Source organism: Oryx dammah, unplaced genomic scaffold (assembly GCF_014754425.2).
Source record: "Oryx dammah isolate SB20612 unplaced genomic scaffold, SCBI_Odam_1.1 HiC_scaffold_9, whole genome shotgun sequence".
NCBI classification, from domain to species: domain Eukaryota; kingdom Metazoa; phylum Chordata; class Mammalia; order Artiodactyla; family Bovidae; genus Oryx; species Oryx dammah.
In genome coordinates, this window is record NW_024070193.1 from 6729965 (window position 1) to 6756601 (window position 26637).

The 26637-nt window shown below is 42.5% G+C and overlaps 1 protein-coding gene across 1 annotated transcript in view; it reads left to right on the top strand.

Annotated features, from left to right (window-relative positions):
• LARS2 (leucyl-tRNA synthetase 2, mitochondrial) overlaps nt 1-26637 on the top strand; it is a 146330-nt gene that overhangs the window by 13310 nt on the left and 106383 nt on the right. Inside the window, exons 4-5 of the mRNA XM_040246784.1 lie at nt 13418-13509; nt 19665-19725. Of these exons, the coding sequence (XP_040102718.1) occupies nt 13418-13509; nt 19665-19725 (153 nt within the window). The remainder of the gene's footprint in view (nt 1-13417; nt 13510-19664; nt 19726-26637) is intronic.

A 26637-nucleotide genomic window follows, 5' to 3' on the forward strand; every position in this document is an offset into this window, starting at 1 on the left:
GGAACTCTGATTTTCTTGGATGAACGAGACATTAAGACAAAGCTCCAGGCAGAGCCCCAGGCCCAGACTTACTGGGACCCTTACAGACAGTTCAAGCCCGAAAGACAAAATGGAGTCCCTTACCAGTAACTGAAACCCAAGGTCAGGCTGGAACCATGGATCGGGCAGCCCAGGTTTGACCCTTGTTACACCACGTTCTCGCTGAGTGACCTTGCACGAGACATTGAATCTGTTAAAATAGGGATAATATTTATTCTTCCCTTCTGGGTTGTTGTTCAGGATAAATGAGACAGTACATATGTCTGGCCAATAATAATCCTCCAAAAAAAGTGGAAGTCTCCAAAATCACTGCGGACGTGACTTAAGCCATAAAATTAAGATGATTGCTCCTTGGAAGGAAAGCTATGACAATCCTAGAAAGTTTATTAAAAAGCAGAGCTCTTTGCCAACAAAGATCCATATAGTCAAAGCTGTAGTTTTTCCAATAGTCACATATGGATGTGAGATTTGGACCATAAATAAGGCTGAGTACTGAAGAATTGATGCTTTCAAACTGTGGTGTTGGAGAAGAGTCTTGAGAGTCTTGGACTGCAAGGAGATCAAACCAGTGAATACTAAAGGAAATCAACCCTGAATATTCATTGAAAGGACTGATGCTGAAGCTGAAGCTCCAGTAGTTTGGCCACTTGATGCAAAGAGCCGACTCATTGAAAAAGACCCTGATGCTGGGAAAGATTGAGGGCAGAATGAGAAGGTTGCTGCAGAGGATGAGATAGTTAGATAGCAACACTGACTCAGTGGACAGGAATTGGAGCAAACTCTGGGAGGTAGTGAAGGACAGGGAAGCCCAGTGTGCTGCCGTCCATAGGGTCTCAAAGAGTTGGACACGACTTATTGACTGAACAGCAACAAATGGTTATCTTGTAAGTAAATCAGATCAGTATAAATTCCCTTCTCGAGGGGATCTTCCTGACCCAAGGATTGAACCTGGGTCTCCCCCGTTGCAGACAGATTCTTTACTGTCTGAGCCACCAGGGAAGCCCTGCTCTGGGAAGTCACATAATAAATGAAATTAATCTAATTCATTTAATAAATGACTCTGTACTCTCTTCTGCCCACTGGATGGATTTGCCTTTTGAGAAGCATCCAGACATTGCCTGCTATTTGTATCATCTATCCTGTGACTTGGTTGGTGCCTAAGATCACCCTGTGTTATTTGGTTTATGGTATCTTAGTGACCAGCAGGCACCTAGGGTTCCCTGCATTCCTGTTTCAGTTGCTCTCTTTAAGATGATAAACTGTCTATGGAGTGGGAGGGTATTCTGCGGGTTCTCCTGAGATTAATTTCTTGTTAATTTTCATAGCCCATATTTAAGTCAGATCATCCCCAAAATAACTGCCAAATACGGTGAAAAATTTGCCCTGCCATTTCTAAGTTATAGTGATAGGAAAGACGCACACCTCTGTCCACAGAGATGGTCAACAGTGTTAAAGCCTGTCGAACTTCCTGCTTTTTTAAAAATCCTTCTCTCCCAATGTCAGGATTAGTCCCAGGGGTAGAGCAGGGTTGGGTGCAGGTCAGATCTCAACGATCCTGACTCTAAGGAGGGAAGGAATGTCTGATCTGGAATAAGAAGATCTGTATTGATTAATTCATTAGGTACGTAGTCCTTGGGCACCAACTTTGTTCCAAACACTGGCCTTTCCTACTGTACGATAGAGTAGGACTGGAATCTTAAGTTCAAAGTCAGTCAGTAAGCCTAGGAAAAATTTAGTAAACTTTGCCTTTTTCTCTAACTTGTTAATTTGTTGGTTGATTTGCTTAGTTCTTTTCTAAATTTGCTATTCTGTGCTGTGCTTGTCTTTGCTTACCGCGTGGGCCTTCTTCTCTAGTTGCAATGTGTAGGGGCTACTCTCTGTTAGAGCGTGCCAGCTTCTCGGTGCAGGGGCTTCTCCTGTTGTGGAGCACAGGCTCTTGGGTGCGCAGTTTCAGTCGTTGCAGCGTGCCGGCTCAGTAGTTGTGGCCCATGGGCTTAGTTGCTCCATGGCATAGGGGATCTTCCTGGACCAGGAATCGAACCTGCGTCTCCTGCATTAACAGGTGGATTCTTTATCACTAAGCCACCAGAAAGCCCTGATTTGCATAATTCTTGAATGGAGGTATGGGAGTTATTCTGAGGCATACTAAGAACAGCAGATGGGAAGTAAAAAGTGGGCTGACCTATGCACCAAGCCTGCAGTCTTCAAGGCCCCTGTGACCTCCCTGGATGTGTCTCTTTCCTCATCCTTTCTCACCTCAGTGGCATGTCATACAATGGACCATATCCCCCCGGCTCCTTGAAAGACTGTGCTCTTGGCACGAGATCCCGCTCTGCAGGTTTTTCTCCTGCATCTTGATTTCTTCCTGCCAGTTTACTCCACAGGGTTTTCCTGCTCTGCTCCGTCTTTGCATCCTCTTATCCGGTTGGAAAGTTCTCCTGTACGGGCAGACCTCGGTGATAGTGTGGGTTTAGTCCCAGACCACTGCAATAAAGCAGATGTTGCAATAAAGCGGATTGTGAATTTTTTGGTCCCGGTGCATATAAAAGTAATTTTTACATTATACTGTGGTCTGTTGTGTGCAATAACATTATGTCTTTTAAAAAATGTACATACCTTAATTAAAAAATAATACTGTTGGAAAGTGGTGCCGATTGACTTGCTCAACGCAGGATTGCCAGAAGCCTTCAATTTGTAAAAAGCACAGTATCTGTGCAGTGCAGTAAAGCAGAGTCCAGTGAAACGAGATTGTCCCTATATTCCTAGTTTGCTGAGAATTTTTCTCATGAAAGGATATTCATTTTTGTACTACGCCTTTTCTGTATCTATTGAGACGATACATGGTTTTTCTCCTTTAATCTGTTAATGTGATGTGTTAAGTTGGTTGGTTTTTAATATCAAACCAACCTTGTGTTCCTAGGATAAAGTTGATTCGGTCATGATGTACTTTTGTGTCTATATTGCTGTATTCATTTGTTAATATCCCTGTGTGCCTGAAGACCACTGCCCTATAATTTTTTTTTTTCTTGTAGTGTCTTTGTATTTAATATCAGGGTTATGCTGACCTCATAAAACAAGCTAGGAGTTGTTCCCTTCTTCCCATTTTCTAAAAGTACTGTGTGTTATCGGTGTTATTTCTAACTTTATTGTTGAATAGCATTCACCAGTGATGGTATCTTGACCTAGAGTTTTCTTTGTGGGAAGTTTTAAAGTTCCATTTCTATTTCTTTAATGGATATAGGGCTATTCAGATCTTCTGAGTTTCTTTTGTGTGTGTGTGTGTGTGTCCATTTTATTTACTAAAATTTTAAATTGATCTTAATTTAAAATTGGAGTGTAATTGCTCTGCAGTGTTGTTAGCTGCTTCTGTGCCACAGCACGAGTCACCTGTGTGTACACACATATCCCCTTCCTCTTGAGCCTCCCTATACCGCCCCTCTCTTGTCCGTTTTAGTTTGTGTTTTACAAGAGTTTTGTCTACCTTACCTCATGTTCTGCTCTAGACTGCCTTCCCTTTTATTTCTCTATCCACTTTCCCTAGGCAGTCTCTACCCTGAAGTTTAACTATGACGCTGTAAGAAATTATACACATTTCCCACACAGACATCCAAAGCACATTGTCATAAATACTCAGACCTGCCATCCCGATGTAATAGGTACCAGTGTGTAATCTTGCTGGCCTCAGCTTTTTCTTTTAATGTTACAGACACAGTTGTGCCTCTCTACAATCAGATTCCAATCCTTCAGTTTAAAAAAAACTGTATTATTTTTGCCTTCATGTTTTTTTTTTCTTTTTTTCTTTTATTATTATAATATATATTTTTTTACTTTACAATATTGTATTGGTTTTGCCACGGGTGTACATGTGTTCCCAATCCTGAACTCCCCTCCCTCCTCCCTCCCTGTACCATCCCTCTGGGTCATCTCAGTGCACCAGCCCCAAGCATCCTGTATCCTGCATTGAACCTAGACTGGTGATTCATTTCTTATATGATATTATACATGTTTCAGTGCCATCCTCCCAAATCATCCCACCCCTCTCCCTCTCCCACAGAGTCCAAAAGACTGTTCTATACATCTGTGTCTCTTTTGCTGTCTCGCATACAGGGTTATTATTACCATCTTTCTAAATTCCATATATATACGTTAGTATACTGTATTGGTGTTTTTCTTTCTGGCTTACTTCACTCTGTATAATCGGCTCCAGTTTCATCCATGTCATTAGAACTGATTCAGATGTATTCTTTTTAATGGCTGCGTAATACTTTCTATAGATTGTTTATGGATACACCCCCACTTGTGTGTAGTATTTGTGTTTTAAATTTTATGTAAAAATTCTTAATATTCTGCATGTTTTTCACTATTTTGTTTCAAGATTTAGTCTATCTCTAGAGTTCACGTATATAAGTACTGTGTAATTATGACATATTTAATTACCCATTTTCACATTAGTAGACTTTTAGATTGTTATAGATTTCTGTTTCAGTAAACATCCTTGCACCTCGCTGTTGGCTTGTGGGAGAGGTGGCATCACTGGGTCACAGAGTGTGTATAACCTCAGCATAAATGCATCTTGACAAATTGCCTTCCAAAATTTTGGTGCCAGTTTATACTTCTGCCAGCAGTGAATGGCATTTCTTACTGCCCTACCTCCTTGATAACACTTATTAATGTTAGACTAATCCTTGCTTATTTGATACATAGGAAATGACATCTAATTGTGTTTTTAATTTACCTCTTCCTGAGTACTGTTCCAGTGAAGCTGAGATATTTTCTCATGTTTAGTATCTATTTAAGTTTCTTCTCTGATTGGCTTGCTCACATTTTTTGCCAAGTTTCACCGGGGTTGTTTGTCTTTTTCATATTGTTCTTATTGTTCATACTGTGGGAGTTCTTTTTTTTTTTTTTTACTTTTTATTTTGTATTGGGATATGGCCAGTTAACAAACAGTGTTGTAATAGTATCAGGTGAACAGCAAAGGGATTCAGCCATACATATACATGTACCCGTTCTGCCCCAAACACCCCTCCCATCCAGGCTGCCACATTGTAGGAGTTCTTTATATAGTCTGGATTATTATATTTTTTGTTAGTTAAATACAGTGCAAATATTTTTCCCCAGTCTGTGGTCTGTCCTTGCATTTTGTGACCCTAGCCCGACCACAGGTTGTAGATTGAGTTTGAGAATGGACGAGGATGATTTGGGAAGTCCAAGGTTGCTTTTACATTGGTTTCCTCCTATAGCAGCAAATAAGTTGTGTAGAGGAGAGAAAGGAGACAAGAGTGTAAGCAGATTATTGGGGGCCCCCTTCTCATTGTAGTCCATGGAAATGTACCTGAGGCCACGATCACACAGCCTTCTGGGGAGAAAGCTGCAGTCAACATAGCTGGCCAGGCCTTGGACACACAAGCAGACTACTTGTGGACTTGACAAGTAGAAGGGAGTGGCGAGTGGTGGTTTTGGGGGGTGGCGAGTGGGTCAGGAATCTGTGGCTTTTAGTCAGTGGCAATGACCCGCCTACCCTCCACCTCAGATCTGTTGCAAGTTTCATGTGAAATGATCAGTGAGAAAACTCTTTAAAAACCATAATGCAATTTTCCAGTGTGACCTAATTAATAGTAGCAGTAATAAGGCAGTTCTGAGGTTTGGATGTTTAACCAGGGGCCACCTGAAGCCAGAGATAAATTATTCTCTATCAGGAATTGGAAAAGACCACACTTCCAGTCATTTTCTTCTTTTTCTTAAATCTTAAAAGTTCAGTGTTTAGGTTTTGGCTGTGCTGGGTCTTTGTGGCCGCGCGGGCTGCTCTCTAGTTGCGGGGTGTGGGCTCCTTATTGCAGTGACTTCTCTTGTTGTAAAACACAGGCTCTAGGTGCACAGGCTTCAGCCATGGCAGCACATGGGCTCAGTAGGTGCGGCTTGCAGTCTCTAGAGCTGGGGCTCAGAAGCTGTGGCACGTGGGCTCAGATAAATGTGGGATCTTCCTAAATCGGAATCTAACCCATGTCTCCTGCATTGGGAGGCAGGTTCTTTACCACTGAGCCTCCAGGGAAGCCCCAGTACCTCTTCTTAAACTCATACAATGTCTGATGACATATTTGAAGCTTAGTACCATACGGTGATTTGTTGTGTTTTCATATGTTATATGCACAGATGGTTAGAAAATAAAATTACCCACCTCCCACCTCAGCTGGTCTCCTCAGCACCTTTTGGGCCAGAAGCAGGGCAATTAAAACATCAAGCTGCCAAGTCCCTCTCACAGAGGGCTGGATTTGTCTCAGGCAAAACGTCACAGGCTACTGCACAAGTAGTTTTCTGCTTGGGCCTTTTTGCTGTTCACTGTGGAGGAGGAGGCTGTGTGCCTGGCAGCCACATGATCGTAATGCAATTACCCACAAATATCAGGAAAGGAGAGGAGTTTCTTAGCAAGTGAACCATGACATACATTTCATCAGTTCTCAGCTGGCTGATCAGTCAGCAAGTGTTTATGAAGTGCCCAGAGAGTGCATCACATGGCATTTTGTTTTCAAATTTTCTAATCTCTATAGCATCTGAAAGTAGAGAGTGGATTTCCAGAGCTTATCCTCTCAGATGTAATCTGAAAGGGAAAATGAATTGCAGGTCTAGTATTTTGATTGGAAAACTGACTGATTTATCTGCCTCCACATTCCCAGAGGAGGTCTTCTGTTTGGGGCCTAGGTACTGTCATTTGAATTCTTTTACTCTGAAGCATTTGCTTGATTTTTTATCCCTAACCTGTAATAATGGTGGGTTATTAAACTTGCTAAACAAAATTAAACATTGCATTTCTTATTTCTTGGAAATGAAGCATTGCATCTCCTCCAGAAAAACCACGGCACTCTGAAAATAGCAATTTTTGTGAGAAGCAGTAACCATGGTTGCTTTCAATTAGAAGCTGAATTGGTTTCAAATTTAAAGTTTTGTTTTGTGATGAACGGGAAAGAAAGCTGGTCATTCCTGGGGAATTGGTACTTTTCTGGCTTTGGGAGGGCAATGGGCTGCCCCACTTCCTTCCCTTCTACTTCCAAAGTTGTCTTAACTCTGCTTGATCTTCCTTCCTGTGTTGGAGGAAGAGCTGTACTTTGGCCTGTTTGTTTCTTCCTTCTTAAGAAAAGTATTTTAAAATTGTACATAAAAGTCCATATGTTGTTGAGGTTGTTCAGTCACTAAGTCGTGTCCAGCTCTTTGCGACCCCACGGACTGTAGCACACCAGGCTCCTGTGTCCTCCACTACCTCCCGGAGTTTGCTCAGATCCATGTCCACTGAATTGGTGATGCCATCCAACCATCGCATCCTCTGTTGTCCCCTTCTCCTCCGGCCCTCCATCTTTCCCAGCATCAGGGTCTTTTCCAATGAGTCGACTCATATGCTCCCTTTTAAAAAGGAGAAATATAGCAGAGGTAAGGCTGCAGGCGCCCTTGATTACTCACTCCCTCCCAGGCCCTTCTGGACACCGACCCCTGTCATCTTCTAGGGTGTGTCCCTCCAGAGCCTCGTCTGTACGTTGCCACCTGTAGCTGCCACCCCTGAGTTGCCCGCGACTCCGCCTGACGGGGGCAGGGGGTTCCTGTCGGATGAGCCATTGTCTCGTGACTGGGCCCTCACCGGAGGCTGGCCTCACCCCCGCTTCCAGGTCTCGCCTCCCAGCCAGCGCTGGTCTCACTTGCCAGGACTCTGATCCCTGTGTTTGCCCCTCATCAGCAGCTGGCCCCAACTCCCCTTGTATGTCAAGTTCCTGTGAATTCTGCAGTCCTGCTAGTGCTCCTGTGCTGGTCTCTGACCAGTTTGCTGTCAAATCCGTCTCCTGGTTTGCTTTGTATGGTAGAAGGGCAGAACCAGAACTCTGCAGGCCGTGTTTCCCAAGCTCTGGTGTGAGCTGACCTCGGAATAGTTTTGGACAAGAAGAATTTGGCAAGATTGTAGGGTAAGAGGAAAGAAGCAGCCAGGGAATTTCTCTCTCTCTGCTCTCTTTAGCATCTCCATTAATCCAGCTCCGTTTGGCCAGACCTGTCTATTTCAAAAGCTTCTGCTACTGATCTCAGCCTTCGGGTTCAGTTCTCTCTGCTTCTTCCCTTTGTTCCTTCGTCTAGAAGTGGGGTCAGTGTACCACTCATCTAATTTCTGTGTTGCTTCCCCTGTCCCCCTTGGCTTTTCACTCCATTTGAAATAGTTAGAGCATTTGTTAGAAGAACAGCTGGAAGTGATGGCTTTTATTTAATTCATTTTCAAGTTATAGCTGCCAGGACTTCTTGATCCCCTTTCTGCTGAAAGCACTCATCCAAAAAGAGGTTAACACCTGGGGGATTGAGAGGGCTCAGGTGGCGCTAAAATAGAAATCCAGATGTTAGGGGGGTGGTTGTTTTTGTTTGTTCTTTAGGTTAAATTGTCTAGTTGGCATGTGTGAGCTATAGATATAGTTACTTGTGGAACTAAACCAAGGATTAAACCAGGTTATGGTGATAGAAAAAAAATAGGGATTTTACAACCCCAAAGGAAAGTGTAGAGTTCCTCCAGTGAATGTTTTGGATGGTTTGGCCCATAGAGAAACCACAGACAAGAAAGTGGGCATGATATATCCAGAATGGGGGTATTTCATCTGGACGGTATAGAAGAGACCAAGAGGTGAACAAAGTGGGCACAGGCAGCACTGACATGGTGCCTTTTCAATAAATGAACTGTGACAGTTTGACTCTGATGCTGGGAAAGATTGAGGGCAGGAGGAGAAGGGAGCGACAGAGGATGTGAAGGTTGGATGGCATCACCAACTCAATGGACGTGAATTTGAGCAAACTCTGGGAGATAGTGAAGAACAGGGAAGCCTGGCGTGCTGCAGTTCATGGGGTCGCAGAGTCCAGACATGACTTAGCGACCGAACAACAACAATTTGACCAGCAAATACAATCTGCTGCCTGGGGAAGTGGGACAGTCTTCGGCATTTCAAAGGCTTGTTGCAGGCCTTTACTTTGTTCCCTCTGGACAACAGTGAATCATCTTATGGCACAAGAGTGAGTTCTGCCCTCTGTCACTGGGTGTCTGGGAAATCCACGGTGTAGAATCGGCGGGACCTTTTCCTGTCTCCTGCAGGCTCGGCTCACAGTGACACTGCTTCTGGTGTCCAGCATGGTGGAAAGGACTATCCTGACTCTCCACAGTCTGTATTCCAGGGCAGACATTTGTTTAGTGTTACTTTTTGGTAAGACTATGAAATAATTAAGAAGCTTTAAGATTTTTCAAATTTTTATTTTCATAGACAGCTGGGGTAACATGTGAGCTAAGAATATATCTTTCCATGTTCATTTCATCTGAAAACAAAAATAGCAATGAGTAAGTATATTATGTAAATCCAGACTGATTTTTTGCCTGTCTCTGTATTGACTTTGTTTAAAGATACGGATGGTAACCTGGCAGCATGTTAATGGGCAGAAACATTGAACTGCTGCCATTTTGGCAGTCCCTACGAAGAGACCAAGTGATAACTAAGTTCTCCCCTTTCTTGTGGAGCATGGTTACACAACAGTTACATTATTCTACCGGCGAGGTAGCACTGCCTCCAGCCCCAGGAGAATCAAAGCACTTCTGGAAGCTGCATTCTGGCGTTGTCCATGGAAGCACTGCAGAACTTTCTAGTAATCAAACACAAATCCCCAAAGGGAGTTTCCATTATTATTATTATTTAACTCTTGGAAATTAAAAAGAGAGAAAAGTCTGTTCAGGAAACGTTTTCCATCTGTGGGTTAAGCAGTGCTCCGGAGAAAGCTGTATGATACAAGGTGTATGTTTTAGTCAGAATTCTTGGCTCCCAGGGACTGTAACCCAGCTGAGACCAGTTTAACCAAACAAGGAGGTTTTGTGTGTTTTGACAGATCCTGTTATAACTCACAGAACCAGAGAAGATGTAGTAGGAACGGAGCCCACTGGGAACTGGGCCCAGGTCCTTGAGCAGATCAGCACCCCTCGTCTCTGTCCACCTCCCATTTCTGTGTATGTCCACACACCCAGCTGTATTTCTCAGACAACTCCACCAGCTGCTTCCTCCATGGCCAGAGGGGTGGGTTTTGTGACTGTCCGCAGCAGGATGATTTGAAGTTGGAGGAGAGCATATTCTTAGAAGACGGGGTCAGGGTGGGGGTGCTGTTTGTAAAGATGAAACACTCTGGGTTGGCCACGTTTAGCAAGAGGAAAAGAGACCTCAGGTCTGAAAGATCCACTGGATTGGGTTATATTCTGACAACTTCCTAAAACTACATAGAATTAGATATTCCTAGGGAATGTTAAATTTTTTTTTAAAGACATGTATACACACACGTGTATATACTTACATATTTTTTGCAGATTGTCCATGGCATGTTAAATGAAAAAAAAAAAAACAGGTTATGAAATGGTATATAGTAGGTTCTATTTCCATAAAAATAAACCAGCCAGCTCCCATATGGGTACCTATGCTTGTGTGTCTGCGTTTAGTGAGGAGAAAGGCGGGGAAGGACACAAAGGCTGGTTGAGAGTGGGGGTGGGGTGGAGTGGGGAGAGGATCAGCTTTGCCTTTACGTATCATGTGCTGTGTCCTTTCACTTGTTAAAGTAAGCCTGTATTGTGCTCGTAATTTGAGAAACATCAATTAAGGAAAAGAAGAGGAGTCTGTTCCGACTGACCTCAGGAGAATGGATGCAGGGACTGAGGTAGTCACGTCATCTCTTGAATTTTTTTTGACCATGCCGCACACTTGTGGGATCTTAGTTCCCTGACCAGGGATGGAACCTTTGGCAAGATCAAGCCAATGATAGCAGCTGCTCCTTGCAGCCAGCCCTGCCATTTCCTGGTGCTGGGTGTGCCACACACCTTAGCATGTGATTCTTAACAGTTCAAGGGGCTGCTTTCAGTCACAGCTGATAGTTGAGACTCAGCAGAAGTGATATGCCTCAGGGCCCACTGCCAGGAAATGACAGGTTTGGGTTTAGGATCCTTCCCCCAAAACCACAGCCTCCTGAGCAGCAAGCCTTTTTTGACATTTCCCACTCACTGACCAAAGGTGTGGGGCCTCCCTGGTGGCTCAGTGCTAAGAAATCTGCCTACCAATGCAGGGAACTTCGGTTTGATCCCTTGATGGAGAAGGGAATGACAACCCACTCCAGTATTCTTGCCTGGGAAATCCCGTGGACAGAGGAGCCAGGAGGGCTACAGTCCATGGGCTTGCAGAGTTGAACACAGCTTAGCAAGTAAACCACCACCATCAGCCAAAGGAGTTGGAGCGGCTCCGAATTTAGATGCATGGTCTTTGTTCTTGAGATGGAATTGTTCCATCAGAACAATAACCTAGTTTTAAAATATTTAATAATAATGCACAGAACGGAAGAATGACTTTAAGGCAAGTGGCATCTGCCACTGGGAGAGCCACGCCTGTTGTCTTACTGCCACCTGCCAAGAGGGACTAGCAAGAGGACGGATCTGGTGGTTGGGCTTCAAGTATGAATCCAGTTTGGGACACTTTGAATTGTGGGTGCTTATGGACCTGGAGCAGAGATGGCCATGGGTGATACTCATTTGCATCTCAGAAAGTTCTTGAATAAGACAGAAAAATGGGAGAAAACCCTAGGTACATGGTGATTTTTTTTTTTAAAAGGAGATAAAAAACAGACACAGAAATAATATGATCTCAATTTTTAAAAATTAGATATAAATTTATCAAATAACAGTTATGTATGGTTATATAGTAGAATTAAGGGTTTATTTTCTTCTGAATACTTTCTCTATGTTTTAAGGTTTTTGACAGTGAATAACATTTTTCTATAATCAGGGGGAAATGTTACTTAGAAAATGAGGGCTTTCCTGGTGACTCAGTGGTAAAGAATCCACCTGCTGATGCAGAAGACATGGTTCAGTCCCTGGGTTGGGAAGGTCCCACGTGCCAAGGAGGACTAAGCCCACTCACCGCAGCTATTGAGTCTGTGCTCCAGAGCCGGGGAGCTGCGCCCACTGAAGCCCGCACACCCTAGAACCTGTGCTGCACAGCAAGAGAGGCCGCTGCTGTGAGAAGCCCAAGCGCGGCAACAAAGAGTGGCTCCTCCCCTGCCACTCGCTGCAACTAGAGAAAAGCCTGAGCAGCAACAAAGACCCAGCACAGCCATAAATAAATAAATACATTAAAGAAAACGAGAGTTGTTTCTTTAGTGGAAAATGTCCCATCAGGATATGCACAGGATATGAACAGAGTATCCGTCACTATTCTGGGAGATGTGTGTGAACAGAAGCTCAGGTACCTGCATGATTGCAAATATATAAACCCAGCTTGTGGCAGTGGACAGACCAGGAGCTTGAGAGGAAGTAAGAAGGCCAGCCATTAAGGTCTGTGTCAAGAAATACCAGAGCCTCCTCAGCCCATCCTCCCCTATAAGGCAAGTTTCGGAAATCTGGCTCTGGGACAAGTTGTGTCTGTGGCGTTGTGGCTGAAATCGGCATCAGAGAAAGGTAGGGGTCTGAGTGTTCAAAGCAGGTCTTCTGAGGTTGCCCCTTGATGCCACAGCTGTGTTTCAAGCCATGTTCCCGTTCAAGCTACAGAAGGTAGCTTGAAAGAACTTGTTATTGAAGCTACCAGCTGAGCTGTGACTGGACATCCATTTGCAGAAATGAACGCCTGTCCTGGCTTGAAGTACCTGCTCCTTGTGTCACCTGGCGAGGCTGCTTCCTCTTTCTGGGCCCCAGTGGCCTGGGGTGTCAAAGGGGGAAACAGAGATGGAGGATGCATCTCAAGAGTTTCTTCAAGCTCTAAGGTCCGAGGATCCCCAGACCTTTCCAAAGATCTGAGGTTCTTTGGAAAATGGATATATCTTACAGGTAGTGATTCAGAGTGGCTTATTGTACACTTGAAAGGTGGCTAGTGTGATGGAGGGACTGAATTTTAAATTTTACTACATTTTAATTTAAGTTTATATAACCATATGTGGCTACTGGCTACCCTATGGGACAGCACAGCTCCTTAACTGGAAAATCTAACATAAGGTGAGCATTTGGAATGCCTGTATACATTTTTATATATACCTACTTTGAAAGAAACTTTCTAATTTCAGAAAAAACGTTTGGGTTCTTTACAGACAATACAGTCAAGAAGAAGAAGAAAGTAAAAAATAGTCACGAAAACGCCTACTCAGAGATAACTGCTATTGGCACCTTGGTGTATAACTTTCTAAATTCCCTTCTGTGCTCACGTCTTAGGTAGCCAGCTGGCTTTCAACAGCATAGCTTGAAATCATCCAGGAAGGGATGAGACATGTTAGGAGAGAATGCCTGCTCACTGCCTAGTAGAGAATACTGAGAAAGACTTTAGGAATCTGCCCTGACTGATGTTTCTTTTCTGGGTGCTAGGTTATCAACCCTATGGGCTGGGATGCATTTGGATTGCCTGCCGAAAATGCGGCGATCGAGAGGAATCTACATCCAGAAAGCTGGACGCAAAGGTATGTGTTTACAGGCGTATTCAAGCAGTTGTATATATTACCCTTAAACAACTTTTTTTTTTTAAAACCTGTGCATGAGAAATAGAAAGCAAAGGAAACAAAACACTGCAGTCTGCCAGGCAATAAAAAAGGATTGTCTATATTGGTATTTGCTTTTTCTTACACTGTATTCTTATCTAAGAAATAACACAGAGTGTTTGGCTATTCATTCATGTGTTCATTTTGATGCTTTGTTATTTACAGTTATTCTTCCTTTGAGTATTTGCATTTGGAAGGAAAAAGGAGGAAGAAAGGATGACATTTGTTAAACTTCTACAGTGTTCTTCATCTTCTTGACCATAGTTTGAGCCATATCCAAATGCCACATTGTAATTTTCTCTGCAAATTCTTTTAATTTTTTTGGCTTCACCATTCTGAAGCAAGAGGAACATAGATCGTCAACAAGGAAATATATGGCCACTTTATTCTAGGCGTGGCTTTCTCCAAGGAGGACATAGTCTGAGTGCCCCCTGTGGCCTCAAGCTGTGTGCTCAGGCAGTGCTCATCCCTCTTCCTCCTGATAAAGCCTTGAGGAACTGTACTAGAACCCAGCACAATGTTCTGGGCTCCTTTGATAAAGCCCTGCCTCACCCTACCCCTCAGAGGTGTGGAGGGCAGTTCAAGGCCTGTCCCCATTGTCCTTCGCCTTCCTTTGCTTTATCTTGCCCCAAAGAAATATCTTCTGCACCGTCTACTTCTCTTTTTTCTTCCTCATCTCTGGTTTCCACTTTTCCAATTGTGGTTATGGGGCTTCCCTGGTGGCTCAGAGGTTAAAGCGTCTGCCTGCAATGCGGGAGACCTGGGTTTGATCCCTGGGTCGGGAAGATCCCCTGGAGAAGGAAATGGCAACCCACTCCAGTACTCTTGCCTGGAGAATCCCATGGTCGGAGGAGCCTGGTGGGCTACAGTCCACGGGGTCGCAAAGAGTCGGACACGACTGAGTGACTTCACTTTCACTTTCACTTTTCTGGAGTAATAGGAGTGATGAAAAAAGGAGGAAATGATGATTCGAATAAAAAGGGTCAAATATGGTATAAATTTGATATCACCCAGGACAGTAATTGGCAAATTCTATGGGCCAAATTTGGCCGTGCCTAATGGGGCTTCCCTGGTGGCTCAGTGGGTAAAGAATATGCCTGTAATGCAGGAGACCCCAGCTCAATTCCTGGTTTGGGAAGATCCCCTGGAGAAGGGAAAGGCTACACACTCCATATTCTGGCCTGGAGAATTGCATGGATTGTGTAGTTCATGAGGTCACAAAGAGTTTGTCATGACTGAGTGACTTTCACAAAAGATTTTATAAGTAGTTTTCTTAGAACTCAAGCCACACCCATTTGTTTATATATTGCTCATGGCTGCTTTCATGACACAGCGGCAGAACTGAGTAGTTGGGGCAGAGACCGCATGGCTCGTGTGGAGCTGGAAACGTTTACCATCTGGCCCTTTACAGAAAAAGTTTGCCAGCTTCTCCACCAGAGCATAGCAGTAAAGAAGATGGCCCCTGAATCAGGCCACACAGGGACAAATCCTGCCTTTCTTTCTTCCTAGCCATTCGCCTTGAGCGGATTACTTAACCTCTCTGCCCCTCAGGTTATTTATCTGTAAAGGAGAATAAGGATTAAACACTGTCTTAGTCAACTGCTATAACAAAGCAAAAACAACACCCACTTGTGGGTGTGACGTGATAGAAGCAAGGTCCCATGCTGTAAAGAGCAATATTGCATAGGAACCTGGAATATTAGGTCCGTGAATCAAGGCAAATTGGAAGTGGTCAAACAGGAGATGGCAAGAGTGAACATCGACATTTTAGGAATCAATGAACTAAAATGGACTGGAATGGGTGAATTTAACTCAGGTGGCCATTGTATCTACTACTGTGGGCAAGAAGGCCTTGGAAGAAATGGAGTAGCCATCATAGTCACCAAAATGCAGTACTTGGATGCAGTCTCAAAAATGACAGAAGGATCTCTGTTTGTTTCCAAGGAAAACCATTCAATATCATGGTAATCTAAGTCTATGCCCTGACCAGTAATTCTGAAGAAGCTGAAATTGAAAGGTTCTATGAAAACCTACAAGACCTTTTAGAACTAAAACCCAAAAAAGATGTCCTTTTCATTATAGGGGACTGGAATGCAAAAGTAGGAAGTCAAGAAACACCTGGAATAACAGGCAAATTTGGCCTTGGAGTACAGAATGAGGCAGGGCAAAGGCTAAAAGAATTTTGTCAAGAGAATTCACTGGTCATAGCAAACACCCTCTTCCAACAACACAAGAGAAGACTCTACACATGGACATCATCAGATGGTCAACACCGAAATCAGACTGATTATATTCTTTGCAGCCAAAGATGGAGAATCTCTATACAGTCAGCAAAAACAAGACCAGGAGTTGACTATGGCTCAGATCATGAACTCCTTATTGCCAAATTCAGACTTACTTGAAGAAAGTAGGGAAAACCACTAGACCATTCAAGTATGACCTAAATCAAATCCCTTATTATTATACAGTGGAAGTGAGAAATAGATTTAAGGGACTAAATCTGATAGACAGACAGAGTGCCTGATGAACTATGGATGGAGGTTCATGACATTGTACAGGAAACAGGGATCAAGACCATCCCCCAGAAAAAGAAAGGCAAAAAAGCAAAATGGCTGTCTGAGGAGGCCTTACAAATAGCTGTGAAAAGAAGAGAAGCGAAAAGCAAAAGAGAAAAGGAAAGATATACCCATTTGAATGCACAGTTCCAAAGAATGGCAAGGAGAGATAAGATAGCCTTCCTCAGTGATCAGTGCAAAGAAATAGAGGAAAATAGAATGGGAAAGACTAGAGATCTCTTCAAAAAAATTAGAGATACCAAGGGAACATTTCATGCAAAAATGGGTTCAATAAAGGACAGAAATGGTATGGACCTAACAGAAGCAGAAGATATTAAGAAGAGGTGGCAAGAATACACAGAAGAACTGTACAAAAAAAGATCTTCATGACCCAGATAATCACGATAGTGTGATCACTCACCTAGAGTCTAGACATCCTGGAATGTGAAGTCAAGTGGGCCTTAGGAAACATCGCTACAAACAAAGCTAGTGGAGGTGATGGAATTCCGGTTGAGCTATTTCAAATCCTAAAAGATGATACTGTGAAAGTGCTGCACTCAATATGCCAGCAAATTTGGAAAACTCAGCAGTGGCCACAGGACTGGAAAAGGTCCGTATTCATTCCAATCCCAAAGAAAAGCAATGCCAAAGAATGCTCAAACTACCACACAATTGCACTCATCTCACACACTAGTAAAGTAATGCTCAAAATTCTCCAAGCCAGGCTTCAGCAATATGTGAATTGTGAACTTCCAGATGTTCAAGCTGGTTTTAGAAAAGGCAGAGGAACCAGAGATCAAATTGCCAACATCTGCTGGATCATGGAAAAAGCAAGAGAGTTCCAGAAAAACATCTATTTCTGCTTTATTGACTAATGCCAAAGCCTTTGACTTTGTGGATCACCATAAACTGTGGAAAATTCTGAAAGAGATGGGAATACCAGACCACCTGACCTGCCTCTTGAGAAACCTATATACAGGTCAGGAAGCAACAGTTAGAACTGGACATGGAACAACAGACTGGTTCCAAATAGGAAAAGGAGTACGTCAAGGCTGTATATTGTCACCCTGCTTATTTAACTTATATGCAGAGTATATCATGAGAAATGTTGGGCTGGATGAAGCACAAGCTGAAATCAAGATTGCCTGGAGAAATATCAATAACCTCAGATATGCAGATGACACCACACTTATGGCAGAAAGCAAAGAACTAAAAAGCCTCTTGATGAAAGTGAAAGAGAAGAGTGAAAAAATTGGCTTAAAACTCAACATTCAGAAAACAAAGATCATGGCATCTGGTCCCATCACTTCATGGCAAATAGATGGGAAAACAGTGGAAACAGTGATAGACTTTTATTTTGGGGGGGCTCCAAAATCACTGCAGATGGTGACTGCAGCCATAAAATTAAAAGATGCTTACTCCTTGGAAGGAAAGTTATGCCCAACCTAGACAGCATATTAAAAAGCAGTGCATTACTTTGTCAACAAAGGTCCATCTAGTCAAGGCTATGGTTTTTCCAGTAGTCATGTATGGATGTGAGAGTTGGACTGTGAAGAAAGCTGAGCGCCGAAGAATTGATGCTTTTGAACTGTGGTGTTGGAGAAGACTCTTGAGAGTCCCTTGGACTGCAAGGAGATCCAACCAGTCCATCCTAAAGGAAATCAGTCCTGAATATCCATCGGAAAGACAGGTTGAAGCTGAAACTCCAATACTTTGGCCACCTGATGCAAAGAACTGACTCATTTGAAAAGACCCTGATGCTGGGGAAGATTGAAGGCGGGAGGAGAAAGGGATGACAGAGGATGAGATGATTGAATGGCATCACCGACTCAGTGAACGTGAGTTTGAGTGAACTCCAGGAGTTGGTGATGGACAGGGAGGCCTGGTGTGCTGTAGTAGTCCATGGGGTCGCAAAGAGTCAGTCACAACTGAGCTACTGAACTGAACTCATTGTTAGCTAATCAGATCACCTAGGGTACGTCTTCATAGTTTTTCATATTTTCAGTCTGTTTGAACTCAAAGGGTACACAGTAGAAATGAATTAGTCCTACAAAATCAAAAAAGAGGACCTGAAGATTATCATATTTACAGAAGTAAGTTAGACAGAGAAAGACAAATATCATGAGATCACTTATGTGTGGAATCTTAAATAATGACACAAATGAACTTATTTAAAAAACAGACATAGAAAACAAATTTGTGATTTAGTAGTGATAGTGTTCGGAGAAGGCAATGGCACCCCACTCCAGTACTCTTGCCTGGAAACTCCATGGACGGAGGAGCCTCGTGGGCTGCAGTCCATGGGGTCGCTGAGAGTTGGACACGACTCAGTGACTTCACTTTCACTTTTCACTCTCATGCATTGGAAAAGGAAATGGCCACCCACTCCAGTGTTCTTGCCTGGAGAACCCCAGGGACGGGGGAGCCTGGTGGGCTGCCGTCTATGGGGTCGCAGAGAGTCGGACACGACTGAAGTGACTTAGCAGCAGCAGCAGCAGCAGTGGTAGTGTTAGTCATTCAGTTGTGTCCTTCTCTTCTCTGTGACCTACTCTGCGACCCCATGGACTGTAGCCCTCCAGGCTCCTCTGTCCATGGGATTCTCCAGGCAAGAATACTGGAGTGGATTGCCATTCCCTTCTCCGATGATTTTCCCAACCCAGAGATAGAACCTAGGTCTCCTACATTATAGGCAGATTCTTTACCATTTGAGCTACAGGGAATACCTTTACAGGGGAGGGCGGGGGGGAATAAATTAGATGTTTAGGATTAGCATATATTTATTACTGTATATAAAATAGATAAGCAACAAGGACCTATTGTATAGCCCAGGGAACTATACTCAATGTCTTGTAATAACCTATTATGGAAAATAATCTGAAAAATATGTATGTATGACTGAATCACTTTCCTATATACCTAAAACTAATACAGCGTTGTAAATTATACTTCCATAAAAAAGGTTACAATGTTTTTAATTAAAAAATTGAATAGAAAAAAGAATATTTTCTTATTTCATGCTAAAATTGGTTTATATACTTCTCTCCTCTTTTCCAGTTGTTTTTAGAGTTTCAGTTTTCAGGTTTTGATTGACAAAGCCCTGTGTGATTTCTCCTGGATTTCTGAAATTTTTATGTTAAGTTTTTTTTTTAAGGTGCTTTTAAATTTGTAAATGCTTGGCCTAAATTTGTTCAGGATCCAGGCATATGGATGTGCCAGGAGTGCACAAATCAAAAGGGTTGCCTTTCTGAATGCCCAGGGAAAAGGGCAGTCCCTAGGAGCAAAGACTGTCATGGTTTTTAGTAGATTTTGCAAGCATCCAAAGAATAGCTGTCTTCTACTAAGCAGATATTTTCATTGGATCTTAGTGATTACCTTTTTTTCTTTTTGGCCAGAGCAAAACAACACTTAAAGCTCTTTGAATCGTCTCAACTTTTCCAGTCTCCTTTTCACAATCGCAGAGTGTAATTTGCTTATGGCTTTTCCTGTTTCTAAAATCCAAACCCTCTTCCCTTTGTTTCACAGTAATATTAGACACATGAGGAAACAGCTTGATCAACTGGGCCTGTGTTTCAGCTGGGACAGGGTAAGTCACCTCTCTCCCAGAAGGTCTTTATTTCAACCGCAGTCCTGAGTGAACAGGGGACTGTGCTCGTTTACTTTCTCTTCCTTCTCTTCTTGTCGAGAGGAGGGAAAGGAGGGTGGCAGAAAGCAGGCAGGGAGGATTAGCACACCACAGATGAAGAAATATCCTCAGTGGATAATTTGTCTGAAGACAAGTAATTTTCTGAGGGATTACGCTAAGAGAGTTAACTTCTTATTTAACTTCCCAGTTGGCTGTGATTTATGTATGTGGAAAAAGCTCTGCACAAGGATTGCGCCTATTGTCAACAATAGTTTAAAAAGACTATTGAAATCTATGTAAGTGATTAAATATCAACCCATGTGGTCCCTTTAGGTGATTAGGTATAGGTCGATGGATCATTTATCTCTTTTGTCCCACTTGGAATTGAGGTTCATGATAAATAGCCTTTTAGTATAAAGTGCTTTCAAACTGCGTATTAAACCCCTGGAGAATTCCAGGTGTGGGAGAAGTTCAGTGAAGACCACTCCGGTGTTAGGAACACCCAGGCTAAATGCGGCTGAACCCTTCAAAGCAGTGGCCAGTAATTAGCCTCCAATTAAAACAAATTAATTAATTTTAAAAACAGACGTAAAATTAAAAAAAAGAAAGCAGTGGCCAAAGACCCCTGGGTAGACACTTATGCACGGCCTGTTAGGTAAGGCGGGCTCCTGCTCATCCTGTCCAGGAACCAATGCTGTGGTCACTTTTAGTGTCCTGTTGACTTCACAAAATGCTTTTCATTGCTGGGTCTGTCAAGTTCAAGTTCACATCCTTTTTACTCATGAGAAGCACCTGGGAAAAACTGAAACATGAGCGTCTTCTCCTCCCCCACAATTTTTTAAAGATTGCAATTTGATGAGTACAGTGAAAAACAGTGAAAATCAAACACATTTAAACAGTCCCTGCTTTTGTCTTTTCTTTTTTTCAGCTTCTTTAGATGAGTTCATGGGCTGAATTAAGTTCTTATTGCAGCACTGATGCTATTTCTGTCACTAACTTGCGAGGTCACCAGGGTTTTGTTTGGTGGAGGTGTGAAAAAGTCCTGGGGCCTGACTCAGGTTGTCCTGAGGAGCCAGTGGGGACGTGCTGGTAGAGAATGAAACGTATTCTACTGTGGAGAGAACTGAGTAATGCCCTGAGCTCTCCAGAGATGCGTTGGTAGATTCCTTGAGGGCAGAGATGGGCTTGTTAACCCTCTAGGATGAGAACTAGGCTAGTCCTTCACAGGAACAGCAACCATAAATGGTTCAAAAACTAATGGGTTGTTTTCCAGATTATCATAGAAGATTAGAAAACACAGAGAAGTGTAAAGAAGAGCATGAGTCAGTGTGATTAATTCAACATCGTTGTGTGGCTCCTCGTAGCCTTTTATTCTGGAATTATAAATATCTATGTAATTTGCTTTTGCAAAATAGAATTCATAAATCATGTTTTGTATTTTCCTTTTTTTTCCATGCTGTTCATGAACATGTTTCTAGTTTATTAAGGAGTCTTTGGGAAAAGTGACTTTTTATAGCTATATAGTTTTCCATCTTATGAATATATCATAATTTATGTAACCTACCCCTCGTGTGTGTACTCAGTCACGTCTGCCCCCTGGCAACCCCATAGACTATATAGCCCTCCAGGCTCCTCTGTCCGTGGGATTTCCTAGGCAAGAATATTCAAGTGAACTGCCATTTCCCACTCCAGGGTATCTTCCCGAGCCAGGGATTGCCTACGTCTCCTGCATTGGCGGTGGATTATCACACATTTAGATAGATTCTAACGTTTGTCTGTTGTGAGTACAAGTTCTCAAGTCCCTCTTGTAAAAATCTGAAGTCCAGAAAGCTTGAAAAGTGGAACGTCCTTTCGTAATTCATTTGACTGCAAAACCTGACCTAAACTGATGTTTATCTCACTTAAAATGAATATTCATGTATGTTTTACTCTAGGAATAGTACTGTGATTGATTACCAGGTGCTCTCCCAGACCTAGTTAGGTCAGTATACTGTTGTCTCCTAATATCCAGAAAGTTCTTAGTTTTGAAGCACAGTTTGACCACAAGCATTTCAGATAAGGGATTTTGAGCCTGGAAGTGCAGAATTGTAGATGGATATCATCACTCCTATCACTATCTAATAGTTACTGACCAATTCCCATGGGCCAGGCACCCATGATTCTCCCTTGAGATCTCTAGAAAGCTCTAAAACGTGGACACTTCTGTTGACGGCATTTTACTGCCGGTCACCCAAGCGGCAGGGCTAGGCACGTCCACTGGCTAATTTATGACTGATGTGTTCGCCCCCCGACACTTGGAGCAGATACCTTAGTGCACATATTTTGTTTCCTTAGTATGACTCCTTAAGAAATCCATGAACAAGTTTAAAGCTTGTGGTACTTAAATTTGAAGATAAAGGTATAATTTGCTTATGTTATTTTGCTGTTGCCAAATTATCCTCCATAAAGGTCATTCATATTTACCCTCCCAAGTTATTAGTTATTTTCATCTGTACTTCTTTTATTACTAGTGATAATGAGTTTTTTTCGTGCTTTTAATGAATGTTTGAATTGGAATGGGGGGAGTGTGTGGGAATGATCTAACCATGTCTTTTTTCTGTACAGGTAGATGGTGTTTGTCCTTCTCTTAGTGATTTTCATTTTGTTACAAATATTTTCCCTCAATTTATCATTTGCCTCGCATGCTTCCCAGGTGGTGCTAGCGGTAAAGAACCTGCCTGCCGATGCTGGAGACTTAAGAGACGTGGGTTCAATCCCTGGGTCGGGAAGATCCCCTGGAGGAGGGCATGGCGACACAATGCAGTATTCTTGCCTGGAGAATCCCATGAGGAGCCTGGCGGGCTGCAAGTCCATAATGTCACAAAGAGTCAAACTAGACTGAGGCAACTTAGCACGCGTGGGATTATTGTTAGCACACAAATATTTTCTTGGAAAGGCCTTTCAGACAGATAAATACATTTATATCTCAATTAATTTTTAATTTTTGTACTTAACTGGAACTGAGCTAAGGAATTCCTACTTCTTCTGAATAACCAATTGTTTCTTTTATTTTCAGTCTTTTCCTCACTGATTTGAAAGGCTACCTTTATTATAGTCATGATCTTTTACAGTATTATTATACACTTAGGTTCTCTTTCTGTTCATTTGATCCATTGATTACTATGTCATTACTAAACTATTTTTAGTTACAGTTGCTTTATAATTGGCTTTACTATCTGGTAACAGAGGTTTTTCCTTATTGTCTGATTTTGACAGTGCTATTCCTCCTATCTTGTGTTTTTGTTTCCTTGATGTATTCTGCCCATTTAAAAGCATTTTTATCCTTTAGATGTTGAATTCTTTTGATGCACCACTTATGTATACAGTTCATTTAAAAAATTAAAAGATGGACAAAGCATATGAGAGAAACCATCTTTTGGCTAATCTAGAGTCTTTAACAGTGAAGTGTAAGCTATTTGTATTTATTTTTGTAACTAGTATATAAATTCTTTATTCTTCTAAACGATACCTTTGAGTGTTGTTTTTTTTTAATGTGTTTAGCAGTATCAACATAAAAAATAGAACAGTATGTATGTTTTTGCTTCCCATGTAAGGGAAGGAGATTAGCTGGTAGATACACTTTCCATTTTCTAAATCTGTTTTCCAGAAGCTTTTGGGGTATATTCTGAGATTTTGGGCCTAATTTCTTCTTCTTGTAATTTTTCCTATCACGTATCACTTCTTAACATAGAAACGTAGATCTTTGCTTTTGGTTTTAAAATCATATCCATAACAATTACTGAAACTGAATGACCGTTAGCTAGCTTCAGTGCTCATCAGTAGACCTCACAGGGCATGATTGCCCATTTGAAAAATCTAGACTTGTGAAAAAATGTTTAGATGTTTTAGCTCTTGCTTTGAGTCTTCTGATATTGCATACTATTTTCATAACAGAATGACTTTTCATTGCTTTCACCTATGAGCAGCCACTTATTGGGGGTATATATCATTCTTTTTTCTTTCAAATTTCTTTAGTAGACCTTGATCCTTGACCTACTGTCTTAAAAATTATAGACTCACAGGAAGTTGCCAAGATAGTACAGAGAGATCCTATGAACCCTGCACCAGCTTTTCGCAGTGAAATCAGTTTAAACAACTACAGTGTAATATCAAAGCCAAGAAATTAACATTGGCATAATGCTATTAACTAGAGTACAAATCTTATTCAGACTTCACCAGTTTTTATAGGTACACACAGTGGGTGTACCTGTGTATGTATGTATGAGGAGGAGGAGGAATTCTGTGCAATTTTATCACGTGTCGATTTATGGAACCATTACCATCTGCCCATCGTCTGCTGATAGAGAAATCTAAGGCCGGCCCAGACCGTCTCTTTGCAATATAGTGATCTTCCTGCTCTCATTTTGGTGCTGTTGGACCCCTTTTGTCCCCGCCTTTGCCAGAGACGATTGTTTAAAACTTTCCTCAGGGTGTATCTTCTTTCACTTCTAATTCGTCCTTTCACTTCTATTCCGCCTGTTGCTTGTGCCCACTTTTGATCTGCGGTGTTGAGTGCCCACTTTCGATCTGCGGTATGAGTCTTGCCTTCTGGCAGCTTTCTAGACTCTTTCTCAAGAACACCGACTCAGTGTGTGCTCTGTTCACTGTCTGCCATCCTTTTCACCCCCTCCCTCATGATTTTGGTCCTTTGTTCTCTACCTTTTGGGAGAACATCTCCTGTGTGCTCTCCACATCACTGATTCAGTTCCTATGAAATCAGGGCTGCTTTGTGTGGTTTCTAATGCCAATAATAATTCTGCTATTGTATTTTTAGATTAATTCTCAGTTTTCCTCATCTCATTCAGTTCCTATTCTCTTTCTCAAGACTCTTGGCCAGATACATTTCTTTTCTTCCTATTTTGCTATCTTATCTCATTTCACAGACCACATATGTTCAGAAAATTTCTTGAGAATACAAAGCGATCCTTTGAAAATTTATCTTTTGCTTCTTGTAATAAACTTTTTCACAAGTTTGAAATGCTGGACTCTCCTTGTTTGTTTCAGAATCTTTTCTTGGATCCCTTGTGGAGTTTTGCACCTGTTTCCTGAGTGAGGTGGACTCGTGTATCAGTTCAGAGATCTATCAGCCTGAGGGGAGCAGAGTGGAAGCTCTGGTCATTCTCTCTGCCTCCTTCATTTCTGTCGGGGCTCAGGGGACCTGTAGCTCCCAGGGCATCTTTCTCTTTGCTCTGATCTTTACCCGGGTGTGAGCTGCAGTCACAGGTTCCCCTTGAGCATGACAGCTTTACCCACTTCTGAGGCCCTACAGCCTGGGGTGTCCAGTCTGTGGGCTTTCCATCTGCTCCAGAGCCCATTCTCCCCTCTGGACTCACCCTTTCAAATTAGGGGTGCCAGAGCCCTGCTTCTCAAGAGCCCAGTCTGTCTTTAAGAGGGGAAGGTGCTCTTTGGTGTATGGTATTTGTCTTCAACTTGATCCCGTCGGCTGAACTTCCTGATGTTTCTGGGATGTCAGTGGCACCTCTGATGTTTCCTGTACTGGTGCTGTTCCTTCAGCCTCCATCTTTATATTCTCCTGGTCATTTTTTAAAATAAATACGGTTTTCTGTCTTTATTTGTTTTTGGCTGTGCTAGGTTCGTTGCTGTGGGGACTTCTTGTCTGCTTGCAGTGAGAGGGGGCTACTCGCTGTGGCAGTGCAGAGGCTTCTTACTGGGATGGCTTCTCTTGTTGTGGAGCGTGGGCGTCAGTAGTTGTGACTCCCAGGCTCTGGGACACAGACTCAGTAGCTGTGCCACACGGGCCTTGTTGCTCTGAGACATGTGGGATCTTCCTGACCTAGGAACAGAACGGTGTCTCCTGCATTGGCAGGCAGATTCTGTACCACTGAGCCACCAAGGAAATCCCCACTAAATGGTCATTTTAATGGGAGTAATGGAAACAACTTTAGGTCCATGCATCCTTTTTCTTTTTTTAGCCTATTTATTTTTAAAAAATGAAACAAAGGTGAATGTTTTTCATGATAAAAGGTACAATTCACAAAGAGGATAGACATTGTAAACCATTAGGACACCTAACAACAAAGAAACAAAGATACATAAAGCAAAAATCAGAAGAAATATAAGGAAAAAGAAAAAAATTGATAATCATAGTGAGATACATTAACTTTTCTCTGAGAATCTTTTAGATACATGCATTCTTGATACCCTTTTTCCCAGAAATCTACCAGTGCTTTTTAATGAAACTTTTACATTCTGATGGATCATACAGAACAGCAGAGTGAGGAGGTAGAGGAAGAGTTTATTTATAATTGATGGGGTAAATCTGTGCCCTTTGCAAATAACAATCCTAATGTCTCATAAAAACTGAGTACTTAAGTAGGTGGCATGTATGGACGTCAGAGTTGGACTATAAAGAAAGCTGAGTGCCGAAGAATTGATGCTTTTGAACGTGGTGTCGGAGAAGACTCTTGAGAGTCCCTTGGACCACAAGGAGATCCAACCAGTCCATCCTAAAGGAGATCAGTCCTGGGTGTTCATTGGAAGGACTGATGTTAAAGCTGAAACTCCAATACTTTGGCCACCTGGTGCGAAGAGTTGACTCATTTGAAAAGACTCTGATGCTGGGAAAAATTGAAGGCAAGAGGAGGAGGGGAAGACAGAGGATGAGATGGTTGGATGGCATCACTGACTCAATGGACATGAGTTTGTGTAAACTCCAGGAGTTGGTGATGGACAGGGAGGCCTGGCGTGCTGCGGTTCATGGGGTTGCAAAGAGTCAGACACAACTGAGCGACTGAACTGAACTAAGTAGGCGGCTAGTTGACAGTCAACAGAATATTTAAAAAATCAGATGGCTCAGAAACCTCCTCTTCCTCC